At 39.4% G+C, this 17,041-nt stretch overlaps 1 protein-coding gene across 2 annotated transcripts in view; it reads right to left on the bottom strand.

The window, feature by feature from the left end:
- The window catches only part of CUL3 (cullin 3), an 88,463-nt gene extending 73,838 nt beyond the window's left edge, over nt 1-14,625 (bottom strand). Inside the window, exon 1 of one of the 2 annotated variants that reach the window (XM_041765542.1) lies at nt 14,498-14,625. In XM_041765542.1, the coding sequence (XP_041621476.1) occupies nt 14,498-14,563 (66 nt within the window). In that variant the 5' untranslated portion in view covers nt 14,564-14,625. The remainder of the gene's footprint in view (nt 1-14,497) is intronic. The other variant, XM_041765543.1, reaches the window with a different exon arrangement.
- Nucleotides 14,626-17,041: the final 2,416 nt, after the last annotated feature.

Below are 17,041 nucleotides of genomic sequence, written 5' to 3'. Positions count from 1 at the left end.
CACCTAGTTATACATGCTAGAAGCATATGCTCTAACTTTTCTTTTCATCTCTCGTCCCCTTTTCATTCAATCAAGTGCTAACAGTAGGCCCAAAATAGTTCTTAAATATGCTCCCATTCTTTCACCTTACATACTCTTGTCCTAAAACTTGCATCAAGATCACCATGACAGCCTTCCAACTATCATGAACTCCAATAACCTCTATGAATCTATCTTTCTCAGAATCACCATTTAAAAAACAAACTCAAGCATCACAGGCATGTTTAAAATCTAGCTCTCGTTAAGAACAGGGGTGGAAGGATGTACTTTAAAAAAGTGTACTCTAATACTATTTAAAATCTAGTCTATGCCTACTTCTCTCGCTTTACTCACTACTACCTTACATTTATTCCCTGATAACATTAAACCAATGGTTATTCTCAATCCAGTGACATACCTCCCCCTCATTCACCACCCTCCCACGTCTTCTTTTTTTTTTTTTTTTTTTTTTTTCCTCCCACGTCTTCTTAAAGCCTCCCCACCCCCTGCCTCTGCTCTTCTTTATTCAATTCTTTACATAATCTCTGAACACAACTCAGATGTCCTATCTCCCAGGAATCTTTCCCTGACCTCTTCAAGCAAAGTGGACTCCTTCTTAGTTCTTTTTTTTTTTCTTTTTAAAGAGATTTTATTTTATTTATTCATGAGAGACACACACACACAGAGAGGCAGAGACACAGGCAGAGGGAGAAGCAGGCTCCATTCAGGGAGCCCGACGTGAGACCCGATCCTGGGACTCCAAGATCACGCCCTGGGCCAGAGGCAGGCACTAAACCGCGAAGCCACCCGGGGATCCCCCTCCTTCTTAGTTCTTTGATAATACTCAAGACATACCTATCACTACACTTCATGTTGATTCATAATTATCTGTGCATGTTTTTCCTCCACTAGATTATGAGCTACTTAAGGGGTTATGCATTTTCCTTCAATGTTATTTAGATGGCCATAAACAAATGTCTGGTGAATACTGTTTTACCTATATTATACTAATGCAATTTTGAAACTTTGAATTAGTAAGCACAAAGATATGGAAAAATATTTCAATGTGCTTATTATCCACAGCGATTAATATAATTTTAAAATAATCGAATGTCCTTTTCAAATGAAATATAATGTGCGAACAACAGACTCCTAAATTTCACTTATCATGGAGTATTTTCAGTTTTTCACATTCACTTAACTGCTTATTCATTAATTTTATTAGTAAATGTTAACTAGGAGGAAAAATCATAATAAAAAAGGTCCTTCAGGAGAGGATTCACAAGCTACAATCTTTCCCTAAATCAAGCAAGTCCAAAAACAATATGCCAAAGGAAATGGGCTTCAAGTGCAGATTCTTACATATGCATGTTTTGGTATCAAGTGAACGTGTCAGTAACAGTGGCAAAATAATTATGTTACTGATGAACTTTAATTTCTCACTCATCTTTGGTACAGAATATAACCATTAACTGTCAATGAAAGTTAAAAGATGGGCAGCCCCAGTGGCTCAGCGGTTTAGCGCCACCTTCAGCCCAGGGTATGATCCTGGAGACCTGGGATCAAGTCCCACGTCAGGCTCCTGCATGGAGCCTGCTTCTCCCTCTGCCTGTGTCTCTCTGCCTCTCTGTTTCTCCTGAATAAATAAATAAAATCTGTAAAAAAAAAAAAAAAAAAAAAAGAAAGAAAACTAAATGTTAAGCCCTAATCTCATCAATATGCTAACTGCAAAAACATCAGTCTATACTTCTCTAGAGCCATAAAACTTATAGGTCTTTAAGACTGTGTCTTTTTTTTTTTTAAATGATAACATTCTTTAAAAGTAATATTCTAAATTATTCAAGCAGGATTTTAAACTCATTGATGAAACAGATTTCCTTAGGTTCCATTAACTGCAAATACACTCGGGAAGGAATTTGTTTATAATGCTGCAGAACAATAACATAATAAAATGCACACATATAAACATTTAATGTTTGCTAATTATTAGGCATATGAGGTATTCGGCTCCAAGTTCAAGTTATAAAGTGATCAGCAAGGACAGTAAACTCATTTAGTAAGAAAAGAAACAAAAACTCTTTTTAAAGGAAAGGTATAATTAAACATTCTTAAATGCTTATGGTTTAATGAGACTTTTAAAAACCAAATCGAGACTTTATTTTTAAAACTGACCTCCACTCCCTTGCCTCTTCCTAATCCAGGGTTACAATTTCCTCACTAGTAAGTATCAATAACAAAAATAACCCTACAGTCTTAATTTTCTTTCACAAACATCTTTGATTATTCATCTACACTATTTCAAACAATATAAAAACCACCTTTAAAATGCCTGAATTTGAAAGGATGACAGTCTATACTTACACATCTTGAAGGATCTGTAATAATCAAGAGTTGAAGTAATTAAAACTAAAATGAAGAGAACTGTATTCTTCACATTCACTATATACAAAGCACAAGAAGTCTTTAGTCTCCTGTGAATAATTTTCGCAACAAGAAATTTAGAACAGGGTGGGTGGGGAAAAAGGGTGAGAATTTGAAATTCCAGCAATTCAGAATGACACAGCTAGAAAAAAATAAACAAGGAAAAATGCTTGATCTTAATTTTGAGCTTTAGCCTCAAAAGAAAGTTGCTCTGGTACAAATATCTGAGGAATGGCAGTTTTCTAGTCAGACACACTAAATCATAAATTATGTAAGGAAGCTCCCTCCCAGATTACACACACCTCAGAGTAATATAAAGTCTCTCTTCCTTTATTTTATTGTACCCTTTATAATACATAGCACAATGCCTGACTTTCAAAAAAATATGATTTGAATGTGGTCCAGTTACAATTAATTATGATGATGAATCTTATTTGATGACCAACAACTACATAATGACGTATGACACCTGCAAGCATCCCATTTATCCATCAGTTAATCTTTAACCAACCTCAACCATCAAAAATATAACCAAAGACCCAAGGGCTAAGGAAAACAGTACAATGGGATACATTCAAACTTTGGACAAGTTATTTTATTTTCCGGAATTTATTTTCCTCACATGCTCGTGGCAGTAGAATTGGAAGATGATGTACTGTGTGGTAATTAACAAAGTTTGTGAAAACATCTGGCACACAGCACTTGTTCAGTAAGTTCGTTTCTTTACTATACAAAATTGACATAGAGCCTTACTTAATGACTTAACCAGAATGTAAAGTTGAGACTGATGTTTGTTCAAATGGTTACTCTGTGGTTACAGTTGACATCAGATGGGCGCAGAACTGTGCTGCCAAAAGTAATAAAACTGATGTCAAGGGAGCAGAGAAAAAGATTATCAATTAGAAAAGCACAAGAGCCTGGGACAATTCTGTGAAATCACAAACCAAGTCTGATCTATGTTTATTTGGGCTCTTAATATCACTATGGATCAGAAATGTTTATAATGAGAAAGCTAAATCATCAATGGAGGGTTCAATTATAATCTGCATTTTAGTCCTCAGCATGAGTAGGCTGATTGAAAATCAATTTGAAAATTTGGAACAATTTATTTTTTCAAATACCAAAGATCAAACTTACAGATTAGCCTATTAAAGTCCATGGAAGTCACAACTGACTTGAGTACAGACAATGTATTTCAAATATACCTCTATGAAGGACTTTTGCGTATATGACAAAAGATATGTGTGACATTTCATGGTCTGATAATCACCGTAAGATGCAATTTTAAGTATTCTCACTGAAGCAAGAAGTTTGTCACTGTTCTACTACTGGTGTTGTTTTCACTAATGAATAAAGAGAGGCTACCATCTAGGCACCGTGAAACACAATTATCTGGAGAATACAAAATTCATCTTGACCAGAAATCTTCAAACATTATAATTAGAGACATTCACTATAAAGAAAATTGCTTATACTTTATATCTAAGTGCATGTTTGAGTTGCAGGTTTCCATCCTACAATCTAAAATTATTAATTTTAATGAAAAGTGACAGTATTTTCTTCTCTTTAGGTAATGTGTTTTTTTGTGAAATGGGTAAGCCCTATTTTTCTAAAACTATGGTAATGTGTGTAAAAAGCTCTACAAATTGTAAATTACACTGGAATCAGCTACACACAATCCAAAGAGGAAAAAAACAAGTGAAAAAGTATAAACTACCCGTTAGCTTTGTCTTTGAGCGACTAACTGTAACCAAATGTGATGTGATAGCAAAAGCCCAGGATACGAAATTGCAAAAAGCTGGTGTCAAATCTTCTCAAAATTTCTCTAAAACTACCAACTCACACAAAAGAAGTATACAAAAACATAGCTAATTTCCCACTACTTCATACTATTTGACCATCATCACTGAAATCAACCATTCTTATTTTAAACAAAGTCCTAAATCCAAAAGAGAGGTAGGTGACTTTTGCAACACCACACAAAATATTTTGCCACAAAAGAACATAACAACATACCATTCCTAGACTTATGTATACATACACCTAATTAACTGAAATTTTTAAGAGTCAGAATGAGCTTAAGATAAAAATTAAAATCTCATTTTACTAATGAGGAAACTGAGGCTAAGTGGCTTAACAGGATCATACAGCTAATTAGAGCAATGAAGAAATCCAAGTGTCCTAAACTATGAGTCCTCCCACTAACCCCAAATCACCTGGGTGCTTAGTATTAAGACATCTTTTTATAATTGAATAGATCAATGTTAACACTGAATTATTATGGCTAGATGCTTGTTTCAGTTCGGTCTAGAGAAAAGAGCCTTTAACTTAAATCAGGTTTCTAGTCATGGTTCTTCCATAAATTCAAGTCGTGAGTAAATCATCCTCTCTAGTCCTCCCTTTCTTCATCTATTAAGTAAGACTGGAACAGCTTCTCTCTAAAATCCCTTTTAGCTTTTAAAAATTAAAATATGAATACAAACAGGAGCAAATAAATTGTTTATTTGGCTAGGGATAGTGTTAAAGCAAAACTACTTCTTTCATGTCTCATTTGCATATGCTATAAGGAAAAGTGAATTAAAGTATCTGATCTTTGTGCTTCAAAATTTTACTGTTTAATATATTTCTTAATATGTTCTCAAAGGCAAAAATTAAAGATTAAAGTATTTTAACATGTTAACTTCACATACTTTAAAAACATATACTTAAAAAAATAAATTTCTGGGGCACCTTGGTGGCTCAGATGAAGGCATCTGCCTTCAGCTCAGGTCCTGATCCCCAGGGTCCTGGGATGAATGAAGCTTCACATGAGGATCCCTGTTCAGTAGTCTACTTCTCTAGCTGCCCCTCCCCCACCTCCTGTTGTGCTCTATCAAAAAAAAAAAAAAGAAGATAAATTTCTATTAACTGAAAAAGTTAGAAATGTGCTATCAGCCTTATAGCTTAAAAAGAAAAGCGTTTACTCACAAATATGTCAGCTACTGTCTTTCTCATAGGTTTTGACTTTGCTTTATTCAAGCCAATTCACACTAGCATAGAGCAATTTATATACTCAAATTTTACTGAATATATACTTTCATTGATTCGAAGTTCTTACTTTTATTCTCTTATGAGAGGTGCATTTACTTGAATCTAGCGAGGCTTGCACTTGCAAAAGCTTCTTCCAAGGGCCAAAAACTAATTTTCAATTCTTTGTAAGAGTACTGCACTGTATAAGCCTGGATCTGCCTGTGGCTAATAATTTGAACAGCAATCTTAGAATTAATTTTCTAATATATTCCTCTTAAGAAAGTAAATGTTTCAGAATCTAGCAAATGCTTAACAGAATACAACCAGGCAGTGTAGTGTGGTGTAGTGGAAAGAACATGAATTTTTGAATCAAACCACCTAGGATCTAAATTCCAGCTTTGCCCTTTCTTAGGTAGACATGTAATATTATACACACCTTACTAGGTCTCTCTGAGCCTTAGAATTAAAACAGTAACAACATCTAAAGGTTCTAAGGATTTGAGATAATTATACTTCCAAGCACCTAAAACACAACCTAACATAAGGTCGACATTCAACAAGTTGTAGGTTACTAATCTCATAAAGCAATTTCTCATACTATCTAAAAATTGTAAAGGAAAAAGGAAAAAGGATGTATCATGATTACTTTCAAGAGGATAGGGGAAACAGATGAGGCTAAGGGGTTGCTCAGTTAAGAGTTGCTTCAGATATGAACGACATGCAATCATGTTAAAGAATACCTCCTAGCAATGAGGCCTTGCTTTTATGGAAAAAATAACAACACTAAAGAAGCTTGTATTTTCTTAAAGTAGGCAAAGATACTCCTTTGAGGTCTTTATTCTTTTGTTTAGCAGTAACCTTTTCTCATTTAAAGAGTAAATTTAGGTCCATCCCTTTCCTCAATGATTACAAGTAGTGAAAGAATGAAAAGTCAAATTAGGAAGTTTTACTTCCACTACATTTTCAACCTCAAACTGACTTAAAAAATAAAGGAATGCTTTCTAGTAGCAAAAGCTCTGAATTGCGGGTTAAGTCAGCTAAAGGATCTGTTCTCAATTTATATTAATTATCTCAACTTGGGCAAGTAGGACTCTCCTTGACTTTAAAAGGACTGGATTAATGATTAGTGATTTTAAAGCAGTGGTTAATAGAACTTTTCCAAATTGAAGTCTTTTATACAAATGGCAATTTACAACAGCTTTAAATAACAAGAGGAGATTTTTGAAGATACACCAACTCCACTGCTCCTATGCCTCCTGGGTCCTGGAGATTATGAGTTTGAAAAGGACTGGCCCACATGAAAAGCATCACGCTTTTAGTTGAAAATTCTGCCTTTACGATTAGAAAATTTTTTCAAGTATCTGTGATGCCCGTTCATTAGAAAGCACTTTATGACATTTCTTTTAACTGCCACAACTAATCTGTGAGAAATATTGCTACAGTTCCCATCTTAAAGATGAGAAAACAAAATAATTTATTAGTCCACTCATTCAACATTGTTGGATACTACTGTGCTGCACTGAAAAATAAAAAAATAAAAAGAAACCAATACAAAAAGACTTGATGCTTCCTCTAAAGAAAATCACATTTTAATAAAGGAGATGCAGAGTTTTGGATATGAAAAAATATAATATGATAGTTACTATGACAAGGAAGACAGGAAAAGAGTATCTTCCTTCTCTGAGACCTGAGGGAAGGCAGTGAGAATGAGTAAAGATACAGGTTAAAGGCTATAATTGAAAGGAAAGAAAGCTGAAGGAACTTATACAAGATAACATTAGTTTTCACAGTGAAGGAGTAGTTAAGTTTCTGGAAGAAGACAGATAAGAAAATTCTCAATAAAGAGCTTAAGGGCAATGATTAAAGTTTGGAATAGCTCACACAGGAAAAGGGAGAGGGAGCTTACCAGGGACACACACACAAAAAACTGCCCAGAGGCCCGGGAGTCCAGCTTAGATAACCACTATCTTCCAATTTTCCCCAGGAGTGCACAACAGCCTAAAAAATATAAGCAGTGAAGGCAGATGGGTGGAATGATCCAAGACACTTTATACTATTTCTGGCCCTGCTCTGGGGAAGTAGTAAGAAAAAAGAGGCAACTAGTAACAGGCACCATGGCTGGAAAGAATGAAAGGGGTCTTCTTGAGATCTAAGAGCACATTAATATAAGAAGGAAACAAGCAACAAGTAGGACAGAATAATTAAATAGTAACTGTGATTTATTTACAACACCTACTTTCCACCAGGCACCATTCTAAGACCTTTACAGGTATTAACTATTTTTATGAAGTAGGTGCTATGGTTTTCTCCTTCTTACAAAAGAAACAGGTCAAATGATTTGCTCACTTATTATATCTAATAAATGGAGAAGCCAGGACAGAATGCAATACTGGGAGTTTAAGGTTTCTGAAGCGATGGAATGACAAGTTCTAAGACAGTGAAGACCACTGTAATAGGAAGAGGCCAGGTCTGTTTGATCATCCTCATTTATCTAGTGCCTAACCTCCAGTAGAACACATAATAAACGGATTTTAAATTGAATAAATGAACGATTATGCCACACATAGTGAATAAAATTAAGACCTGAACTGGAAAGAATGTCTGTGAGGAAGTTATTAAAGTCTTCAATGATCGAAGGAACATGTACAAGAAGTTAGGAAACAATCACAGGGAGTGCACAAAAGAGTACTTCGCAAGGGCCTGAGCCACAAAAAAGGATGATGGATGTGGTAATAAATGGTAGCTGGGCCCAATGATTCAAGATTACAAGGAAATAGACACCTCAATTTAAGAAGATAAGCCTGTATTCTCAGACACAGCCAGATTTCAGATGAAAAGGCAAAGAATTTTGAGAATAGGCTGAAGATACAGAAGAGTAGATCCACAATGAAAGTAGATCAGAATGAATAATTGAATAGGCTAGGAAGAACGAATTATGGTGGAGGGAGTAAAACATGGAGTAGAGCTAGTTAACAGAGAAGACTGGGCCACAGGTTTAGTCTTCTGAAACTCAAGCCAAGATTATTGCCAATGTATCATACTATCTTTACTTTCAAGTCGTTATTGTTTCAGGGGACTATAGGCCGACTTCAAATCATTAATGACTGACTACATCTTAAGACTTTACTTACAACAGTTCAAACATTTCAGACTAGTACTTGCATTGACTTACCCAATTAATCAATTACTATGGTTTGGCTTAAGGGACTAGTTTCTCATTTAATCATTCACTAACCACCCACACTGTGTCTGACACTACGGTGTTTTGTAGTTCAAAAGGGTGTCTGTTATAAGCTTTGGGCAGGGACCACATTCTAGTCCAAGAGTGAAACAAACAAAGGGAATGGATGAGAAAGGGAGGATGTGAAGAACACATCAAATGAAGGCTTATGTCTTCAGTAAAGTTACCCAAGAAGTAACATACCTACTCCAATGATTAAGTGAGAATCATTATTTGGAACTTTTTTTAAATCTACCCCCAAGAGCCAGCAGCATTCTTCTCAAGTGCCCCAGTGGCACCAAACCTGCATCCTTTGAGACTTAGTGTGGTTCAAATTGGACCGGCAGGCTTTTCAAAATGAAAAACAGTACCAAAAAGTGGCAGTATCACTAAAACAAGCATACAGTATTACAATACAACTACCTGCAAAAATAACACTCAATTTTAACATTTACATTGTGGCATAATCATGGCTAAATAGTGGTTATTAACCATAGCCATGTGCTAGGTAGTGTTCTAATGCTTTATCTCACAACAACCGTATAAGGTACATCCTACTAGTAGTTTCATTTCAGAGGATGAAAATGAAGCTAGAAGGGGTTAAGTAACTTGTTAAAGATGATGCAGCGAAAAAAAAGGTGGAAATGACATTCAAAATCTGGCAGTCCAAAGCCCACACTATTACACTCTCAGTCTATTTTTTAGTCATACTCCTAACACAGAGGTTGAATACTCTAAAGGAAAATTAAAGGAAAATTCCCCTACAGACTATCCATAGTTTTATTCTAATTAGTAGTCAAAGAAATGCAAACTAAAGCATTAAAGTACTATTTTTTTCACTTACGAAAGTAAAGATATAAAATGCTGGCTAAAATACTGCTATATAGTAGAAATACAGTGATACAACCTTGACAGGTATAATTAATTCTGAGGAACATTCACTTTAGAGCCAGATTAGGATCCTAGTCCTGCCACTTACAAGTAGTGACCTGAAGCAAATTTCTTAGGTTCTCAAGGCTTCCTCTGTAAAACAGATGTTAGTGGCAGTACTAGAGTTGTGCAAATGAATTGAATTTATACATGCAAAACACAAAGAACAGTGTGTGTGGCACAAGATAAGCATTCACTGAGTGTTAGCTGTTATTATTACTACCTTTCTGAAGGTCAGTTTGGCAATATATATCAATTTTGTTTGGCATAGTAACTCCATAATCATGGATAGACTCAAATATTTACGTGCCTAAATAATCACAATTTTATTATCTAAAAATATGAATTAACTGGAATCAACCAAAACACTTGGCAACAGGGAAATGGTTAAGCAAACTGAGGTACCATAAAGTACTTGTCTTTACAAATCATATTCTTCATACATTTAACATGAGAATACCATATTTTTAAAAATAGTTTTTAAAATGATGTAGTACCTCAATTTTATTGGGTGCTCACAAGTATACAACACGAAGATTAAAAGAAAACACATCAAAATGTAAATGTTGCTTATTCCCAAGCAGTAGGGTTAAGAGGTGGTTTTTATTTCCTTATTTATAAATTTAGATACTTAAGTTTTTTATCATGAACATCCACCACTTTTATAATTAGAAAATCTACTAAAATTAATTCATTGCTTTGACAGATTATAACTTAATAGTTTTCACAATACACTGACAGACATTAATTGCAAGTCCTATTATACCTCAGTGATTTGTGCTTACTAGTAACACCTTTACTTTTTTACTGTATTTTTGATGAATAAATGAGATCTATTTTCAGAGTTGCATTTGAAACAACGAACTGTCCAGTAACTTTTACAAAAATTTAACAAAATTGCTAACAAATATCAGATACTCTTCAATGAAAATAACAGGAAAAAATTATCTGATGGGAGCAATTTAAAATACAAAGTATTAATTATATTATCTTCATGAACTAGAGAAATGCTGTTATTACTTAGCTAAATTTAATGAATGAATGATGTACAAATAAAGCTTTCTCCATCTTGTCTCAATGAACTAATCTTATTTAAAAGGCCAAATTCTACAATATACCCTATACTTTAAAATAGTTTCAAATTCAATACTGGTACTAATCATTTTCCAGGCTCCTCTGAAGTATCTAGGAAGATCATGCAAAATACAAATGCCTTATAGGTAACTACTTTACGCTTTTGTTTTTTAACTTCTAAAGCTGAAAACATACTAACAGCTACAACATAACTGGATGTCCTGAAACTACTAAACAAATCAGTCTAAGTGTAAACAATGCTTTAATGAATCTTTTATAACTTACTCCATAGTTTCTGTATGCTAGAGAATAAGTAAATATAGTTAATTCCCCACCCTGTTTGATTTCCAGGACTATTATTCAGCTTTCCTGTATATAGTCCAGGTAATCCTAGGCAACTGTTACTTTCTCTAAGGAAATCTATTATGAAGATCAAAGCTGTTTTTTCCCAAATCTAGCAAATTTTACCACAGCTAGGAAAAACAAAATTAAGTGTCCCCAATTACCATTAAACTCTTGTGTTCTTAAGTACATCACAAAATGATCTTAAAATTCATCTCCTTCTATTGCCATTCACTCTGTGGTTTCCATCTAACAATAACCTCTACATGACTCACTGTCCATGCTACACAGGTAGAGCTCCAAAAAGCCAATCTAGGATTATGAAGTGGACATCACAACCAGAGATTCTTCATCATGACTATGCTCTATAATAACTGAAACCACTTCCAGATCACACACTTCTACAGACCATCACTTTGATAATATGACTTCTAAACTCTGAAGGCTAAGTCAAGAAGGGACTATCAGAAGAGAGATGAGCATTTTCATTCAAACATATCCCCTCAAGTTTTTTCAAGCCCATGTGGACAAAACCCATGTGGAAAGTACAGATGGAGAGGAATGGCTTTTCGAAGATAAAGGACAAAAGGTTCACCTGACAGCAACTAATTCTACACAGCAGAACAAAAGAAAAACTCAGGAGTGAGACATTCAACAACAGCAAGGAAAGAAGAGCAGAAACTTCTTGGGGCAGCACTCTGATCCAAATCCATATAGCTTCCAAGAGTTTCGCAACTACAGCTTCCTTCCTTAAAAAAAAAAAAAGTTTTTTGCCCCTTGCTGTTAATTTTGGGTACCAAAAAAAAAAAAAAAAAAAAGTGAAATGACATATTTTGTGCAGTGTAGGAAAGCTTTCAAGCTGGGATAAACTTTAACTCCATCAACAATTTATGAATGCATAAAGTCCTCACTGTTTTCCATCTTAAAAAGAACTAATTTCTCTTAAAATCTTACGAAAAGTTCTACTTAAAATGCAAATTGTAGATAAAACTGTGGTTATGGCATAACTTACTCTTGGGAACAATTATGAAGGAACACCTAAAATATGTACTCAAAACACTAAAAGAACCTGATTTTACTGATGGGTCTGTATCTGGAATAGGCTTACACATCTTATAGAATTGAATTGCCTGTAAGTTCACTTACCACTCAATTTTGCAATGAAAACAAAACAATCTCAAGACATATTTTTACACTTTTTACACGTCGATTTATAAAACAGAATCCTGAAATGACCACCTGAGACCTACAGTACCTACAATGTATGTCCAAAGATTAATACAAAATACTATATAGCTATAAATATTGTACATCTGTACCACATACAAATGCTATTTTTTCTTTATGGAACAGTATGCATTTACTACTAGAAGACTGCTAACCTGTAAGAAAAGAGAAATTTTGAAGGTCTATAAGGACTCATTTACCAAAGGGTAAGTCGGTGAAATTTACCACTGAGGCATTTATCCAAGAAACTGTAACTTAGAGGTTTATAAATCAAAAAAAAAATCATGGTTCTTTTCAGTAGAAACTTGTTATGAATATTATAAATTATGAAACAATGAAAAACTACGCTTTTAAAAATTAGCAGGTATTAAACTACTGAGTATCAAACAGTTGTCATTTATAAACTTCAATAAAGAATATTAGAAAATCTTAGATGGCAACAAGTTGTGGACAGAAAAGATCCAAATTAGCTCACAATCATTAACACAACTAAAAAAAAAAAAAAAAAATCAGTTTCAGGACTATATGCTAACCTATCATATACTATACTCTTTTGCCAAAGGAATCATGAAATTCTTTCCTGCCTCTCGCAATAATAAATACAACATCCAGAAAGAAGGGATCTTTAGTCTTCAAGCTGTATTGACTTACTCCAAGCTCCTAGAACAGTGCCTGGCACACAGTACTCAGTCTTCATTAAACGAATGAGGGAATGAAGACCAGGTAGGAAGAGGTAAACCTAAATGGACGAAAAAGCTAATCACGCTTAAAGGTACAACTGGTTAATCGCAATATTAACAAAAGTGAGTTCATGTCAAATGTGAGCTATGCCGCATTATAGTAGTAAGTTTGAATTAGAAGAACTCAGACTTCAAGAACAGCAAATTTTTCCTGGAAAACTTGTCATACAGAAAACTATTTAAAACTCTTAATAATTCGAAATCCTGCTAGACATGTTCCCAACTGCTTTAGTAGCAAAACTAACATTACTCAAAAATTCTTAAGCCCAGCTCACTTCACTGTTGAGAGAAAACATGCTGACAGACTTCATTAGTCCTCTTCTGGATTAGTGTCTTCCCTCACTGCAAATCACACTTCAGAAAAAAGCAAGCCTTACCCCAGTGAATACAAACCCCATCTTTCCCCCCCTTCCCAAAATATGACGTGTGTAGGATTCTAAGACATTCAAGATCTTTCCCCAGTTTTACTGTTTAAAAAAAAAAAACAAAAAAAACAACCTTCCGTTCGACTGCTGGTTTGCCTATCTTGACATATACCTGCTACTGTAGCGACGTGAGGCAAGAGCGTCCAGTTTCTGTTACAACAGTACACTTTAATTGCTTGCCATGGGCTATCTGAATCAGGTATGGCATCCAAAGTCACACTCTCTACACTAAATAATGCCAGCGTATGACTCAACGTAACGCTAAAAAAGAAAGTTTCTAAACAGAACAGGCTTTGCTGTCGCTGAAACCCACAGCGTAGAGCAACTCGGGGCAGTGACGACCCCCTCCTGTGGGGCTTCCACGGCTGGGATCTGGAGAGGCCATTGTCCAGCGTGTTTTCTCTGGCTTCCCCCGGACCCTCCTACAAGTGGCGAGGCCAATTCCTGCACAAGAAGAGTTTGTAAAGTGCTTTTGGACGCCTGTGGACGAAAGAGGCTATAAATACAGCTGATGAGGTTAGGTTCGTGCGTTACTACCGAGCACTGCAAGGAGCCACGGTCGGTCACTGCGTCGGGGGGCGGGTAGGCGGGCGGCGAGCCCCCTCCTGAGGAGGCAGAGGACAGTCCCCTCCACCCCCCGAGGTCTGGCGGGCCACGTTTTAGGCCGGGTTATTTTTGAGACCGCACGTGAAAAGTTACACACACGCCCCCCCACACACGGAAGACTTCCACGGTCCCCGTCCCCGCAGGTGTGCTGGTCCCGGGGAGCCGGCAGGCAGGGGAGCACCGGGGGCCGGGCCTACACCCCAGGAACGTGGGAAGGGGCCGGCCCAGGGGCCCCCGCCGCAGCCGGCAGCCGACGCCCGCCGGCGGCCCCGCGGCTCCCGGGCGGGTGCGCGGCGCCGGCCTGAGGCGCCGGGGCCCCCGAGCCGCCCGCCCCGTGGCCGGGAAGGCTCGCGCCCCGCGGCCGGCGGCGTGGGGGAGGGGAGGCCGGGCCTGCGGCCTGTTGGGGGAGTTCAGCCCGGGCCTCGCGTGCGGCTCTCCGCCGGGCCCCCCGGCCCCGGGGTCCCAGGCGCCGAGGAGAGACTCACCGGAAAGGCCCGGATCCGCATCTTGGTGTCCTTCCGGCTGCCCGTGCCTTTGCTCAGATTCGACATGGTGCTCGTCCCCTCCCCGGCGGCGGCTTCGGGTCGCTCTCCGAGGCGCCGGTGTCACATTTAAGGCGGGCGGGCCGGCGAGGGGCTGCGCTGGGGGGCGGCGGCGGCGGCGGCGGCGGCGGCGGCGCGGCCCCCGGGCTGGGCTGGGGAGCGGGCCGGCCCCTGGGCGGCCGCGGCGGCTCGGGCTCCGGCGGCTCGGGCTCGGGCTCGGGCTCGGGCTCGGGCTGGCGCTGGGCTGGGCTGGGGGGGCTGCGCTGGCGCGGCGCCTCCGCGGGGTCCCCCTCACGCCCGGCTCGGCTCCCTTTATCGCGCTCCTCCGCGATGGCGGCGGCGGCGGCGACGGACAAACATCTCACTGCGCAGGCCGAACGTCCTCCTCCTCCTTCTCCTCCTCCGCCTCGACGAGACGAGATCCGGCCCAGAGGGTGGAGGGGGGAGGAGGGAGGGAGGAGAGCCGGAGAGTGGAGAGATCGGGGGGAGGGGGTGGGAGGACGGGAGGGGGAGGCGGGCGGCCGCGGCGGCGGGGCGGGGACGCCGAGATCTCGCGAGACGAGGGCGAGCGCGCTGCCCCGGGCGGGGCGGGGCGAAGCCTGAGAGCGGGAGGGGTCCACGGGAGGGGAGGAGGGGAACGGGGAGTTGGGGGAAGTGGGCGTGGCCAGCGGGGCGGGGAGGTTGGGTAAGGGGCGGGGCTGAAGGCGGGAGGAGAAAGCTGCCTTTTTGAAAGGGGAGCGTCGGAGCCGCGGAGGTGGTTGCTGATTGGTGGAGCGCGGCGCGGGAGTGGGCGGGGTCCCGGTCACGTGGACGGAGGGGGCGGGGCGAGCCTGAGAGCCGGAGCGGGACAGTAGTGGGCTGGGCGGGGTTGGGCCGCGCCGCGCCGCGCCGCGCGGGGGGGTTGGGCCGGGGGCGGGAGGAGCGGAGGGGGCAGGTGGTGGACTGCGGGCTCAGAACTGGTTCCTGCGCGAGTTTCTAGGGCATGTGAGCTAGGGAGGGGGTGTCTGAGTGGAAGCCAGAAAGTTCAGGGAAGAGTTTGTGCAGGGGTCCCCTGCGGCCGGGGTGCTGCCTTACGAGGGCTCCGACAGGGTGCGCGCCCCCGCTCCCGGGACTGAGGGGCCGTTCCTCTAGCCCGCGGAGGTCCCAGGGCCTCTTCCTGGGGGACCCCAGGACTCCAGAGCGTTGAAACCTCTTTCTCATCCTTGAAATAAAATGACAACTCCCTTCAGGTACTGTTTCGGCCCAGTGGTGGTGAATAGAGCGGTAGGATGATAGGAACCTGCCCTTGACCCGCCGAATCATTCCTACCTTGACCAAGAGTATTGTCGATTTCGGAAGCCGAAATTACTGTCTTTGATCCCAGGTGGTTGTAATTTTGGAAGTCGTTTTCGTCATTGCAGTCAAAAGGGTCTAGTTGGATTCATCCGTTTTGCTCTTTATCTTTTCATTGATTGTGAATTTTGCTTCCTAACTTACCTCTTTGCCGAATTGGTGTTCTATTTGGACTTCTGACACTGCAAAGAATTATGGGAGTTCCCACTAAAATTTATGATCTCCTTTTAGGTGAGAACCTATTGTTGGGATGGGCACCTAACATGTGGAGACTGAGGTTTTAATAGTTTACTTATTGTGATGCTTTTCAATACCTTTTTAATTTGTTTTTATTTTTTTTAATTTTTTTCGATACCTTTTTGAAAGCAAGGATGTTAATACTTTTTTTTATAGCATTTGAAAGCTGCGGTTTTATGCTCTTTAAGTCAACAGAAATATACTTTGTTGTGTAATTTGCCCTAAGTTAACTTAATCGTGATGGCTAAATTTAGGGATGTTGTGCTTTCATCCCCTATTTTGTTGAATGCCCCTTTGTAAATGTATTTTTCTTGCTTTGTTTTCTGGTATTTGCTAATGAAAACTTGAGTTTAAGAAATAAGGATATTGCTTGAAGCCATACCCCTGTAAATACTGAAGCTAAAAATAGGTCATCAAGAACTGGGTTGATAAGATTGGGAAGTGGGAAGGGCTCTGATTTAATATAAGATGGTAGGAGTCTTGGATAGGAGGGTATAATCTATATGCAGATTGGACCTTCATTTCCATAATCATTAGGATATAATAACGACGGGTGTTTTTCTATTGGTTGCACTGCCTGTGGCCCAATTTCTTTGGATAGAAGACCATAAGTTCTAGAGCCAGCTCTGTCAGTTTACTAGCTGTATTTTGCGTCTTTGTGGGAAAGAGTCTTCATCTGTAAAATGGGGGGAAAAGTAGTATTTCCTTCTTGGGCTACTATGAAATTTAGATGATTAACAGATTTTTAAAAGCCCTGAGAGCAGCGCTCAGCACAGAGTAAGCCACTCAATACCTCTTAGCTATTGTTATCCTGGGTAATTAAGACCAAGGGCCTGCTATCTTCCTTCATTCAATTTTTTTTTTTTTGAAAAATACTTGTATGCTTTTAAAATAAATCTTGTTTTAAAACTAAGCTGG

This window comes from Vulpes lagopus, chromosome 8 (genome assembly GCF_018345385.1).
Source record: "Vulpes lagopus strain Blue_001 chromosome 8, ASM1834538v1, whole genome shotgun sequence".
Taxonomy (NCBI): Eukaryota; Metazoa; Chordata; class Mammalia; order Carnivora; family Canidae; genus Vulpes; species Vulpes lagopus.
This window is presented reverse-complemented; position numbering and strand designations above follow the sequence as displayed.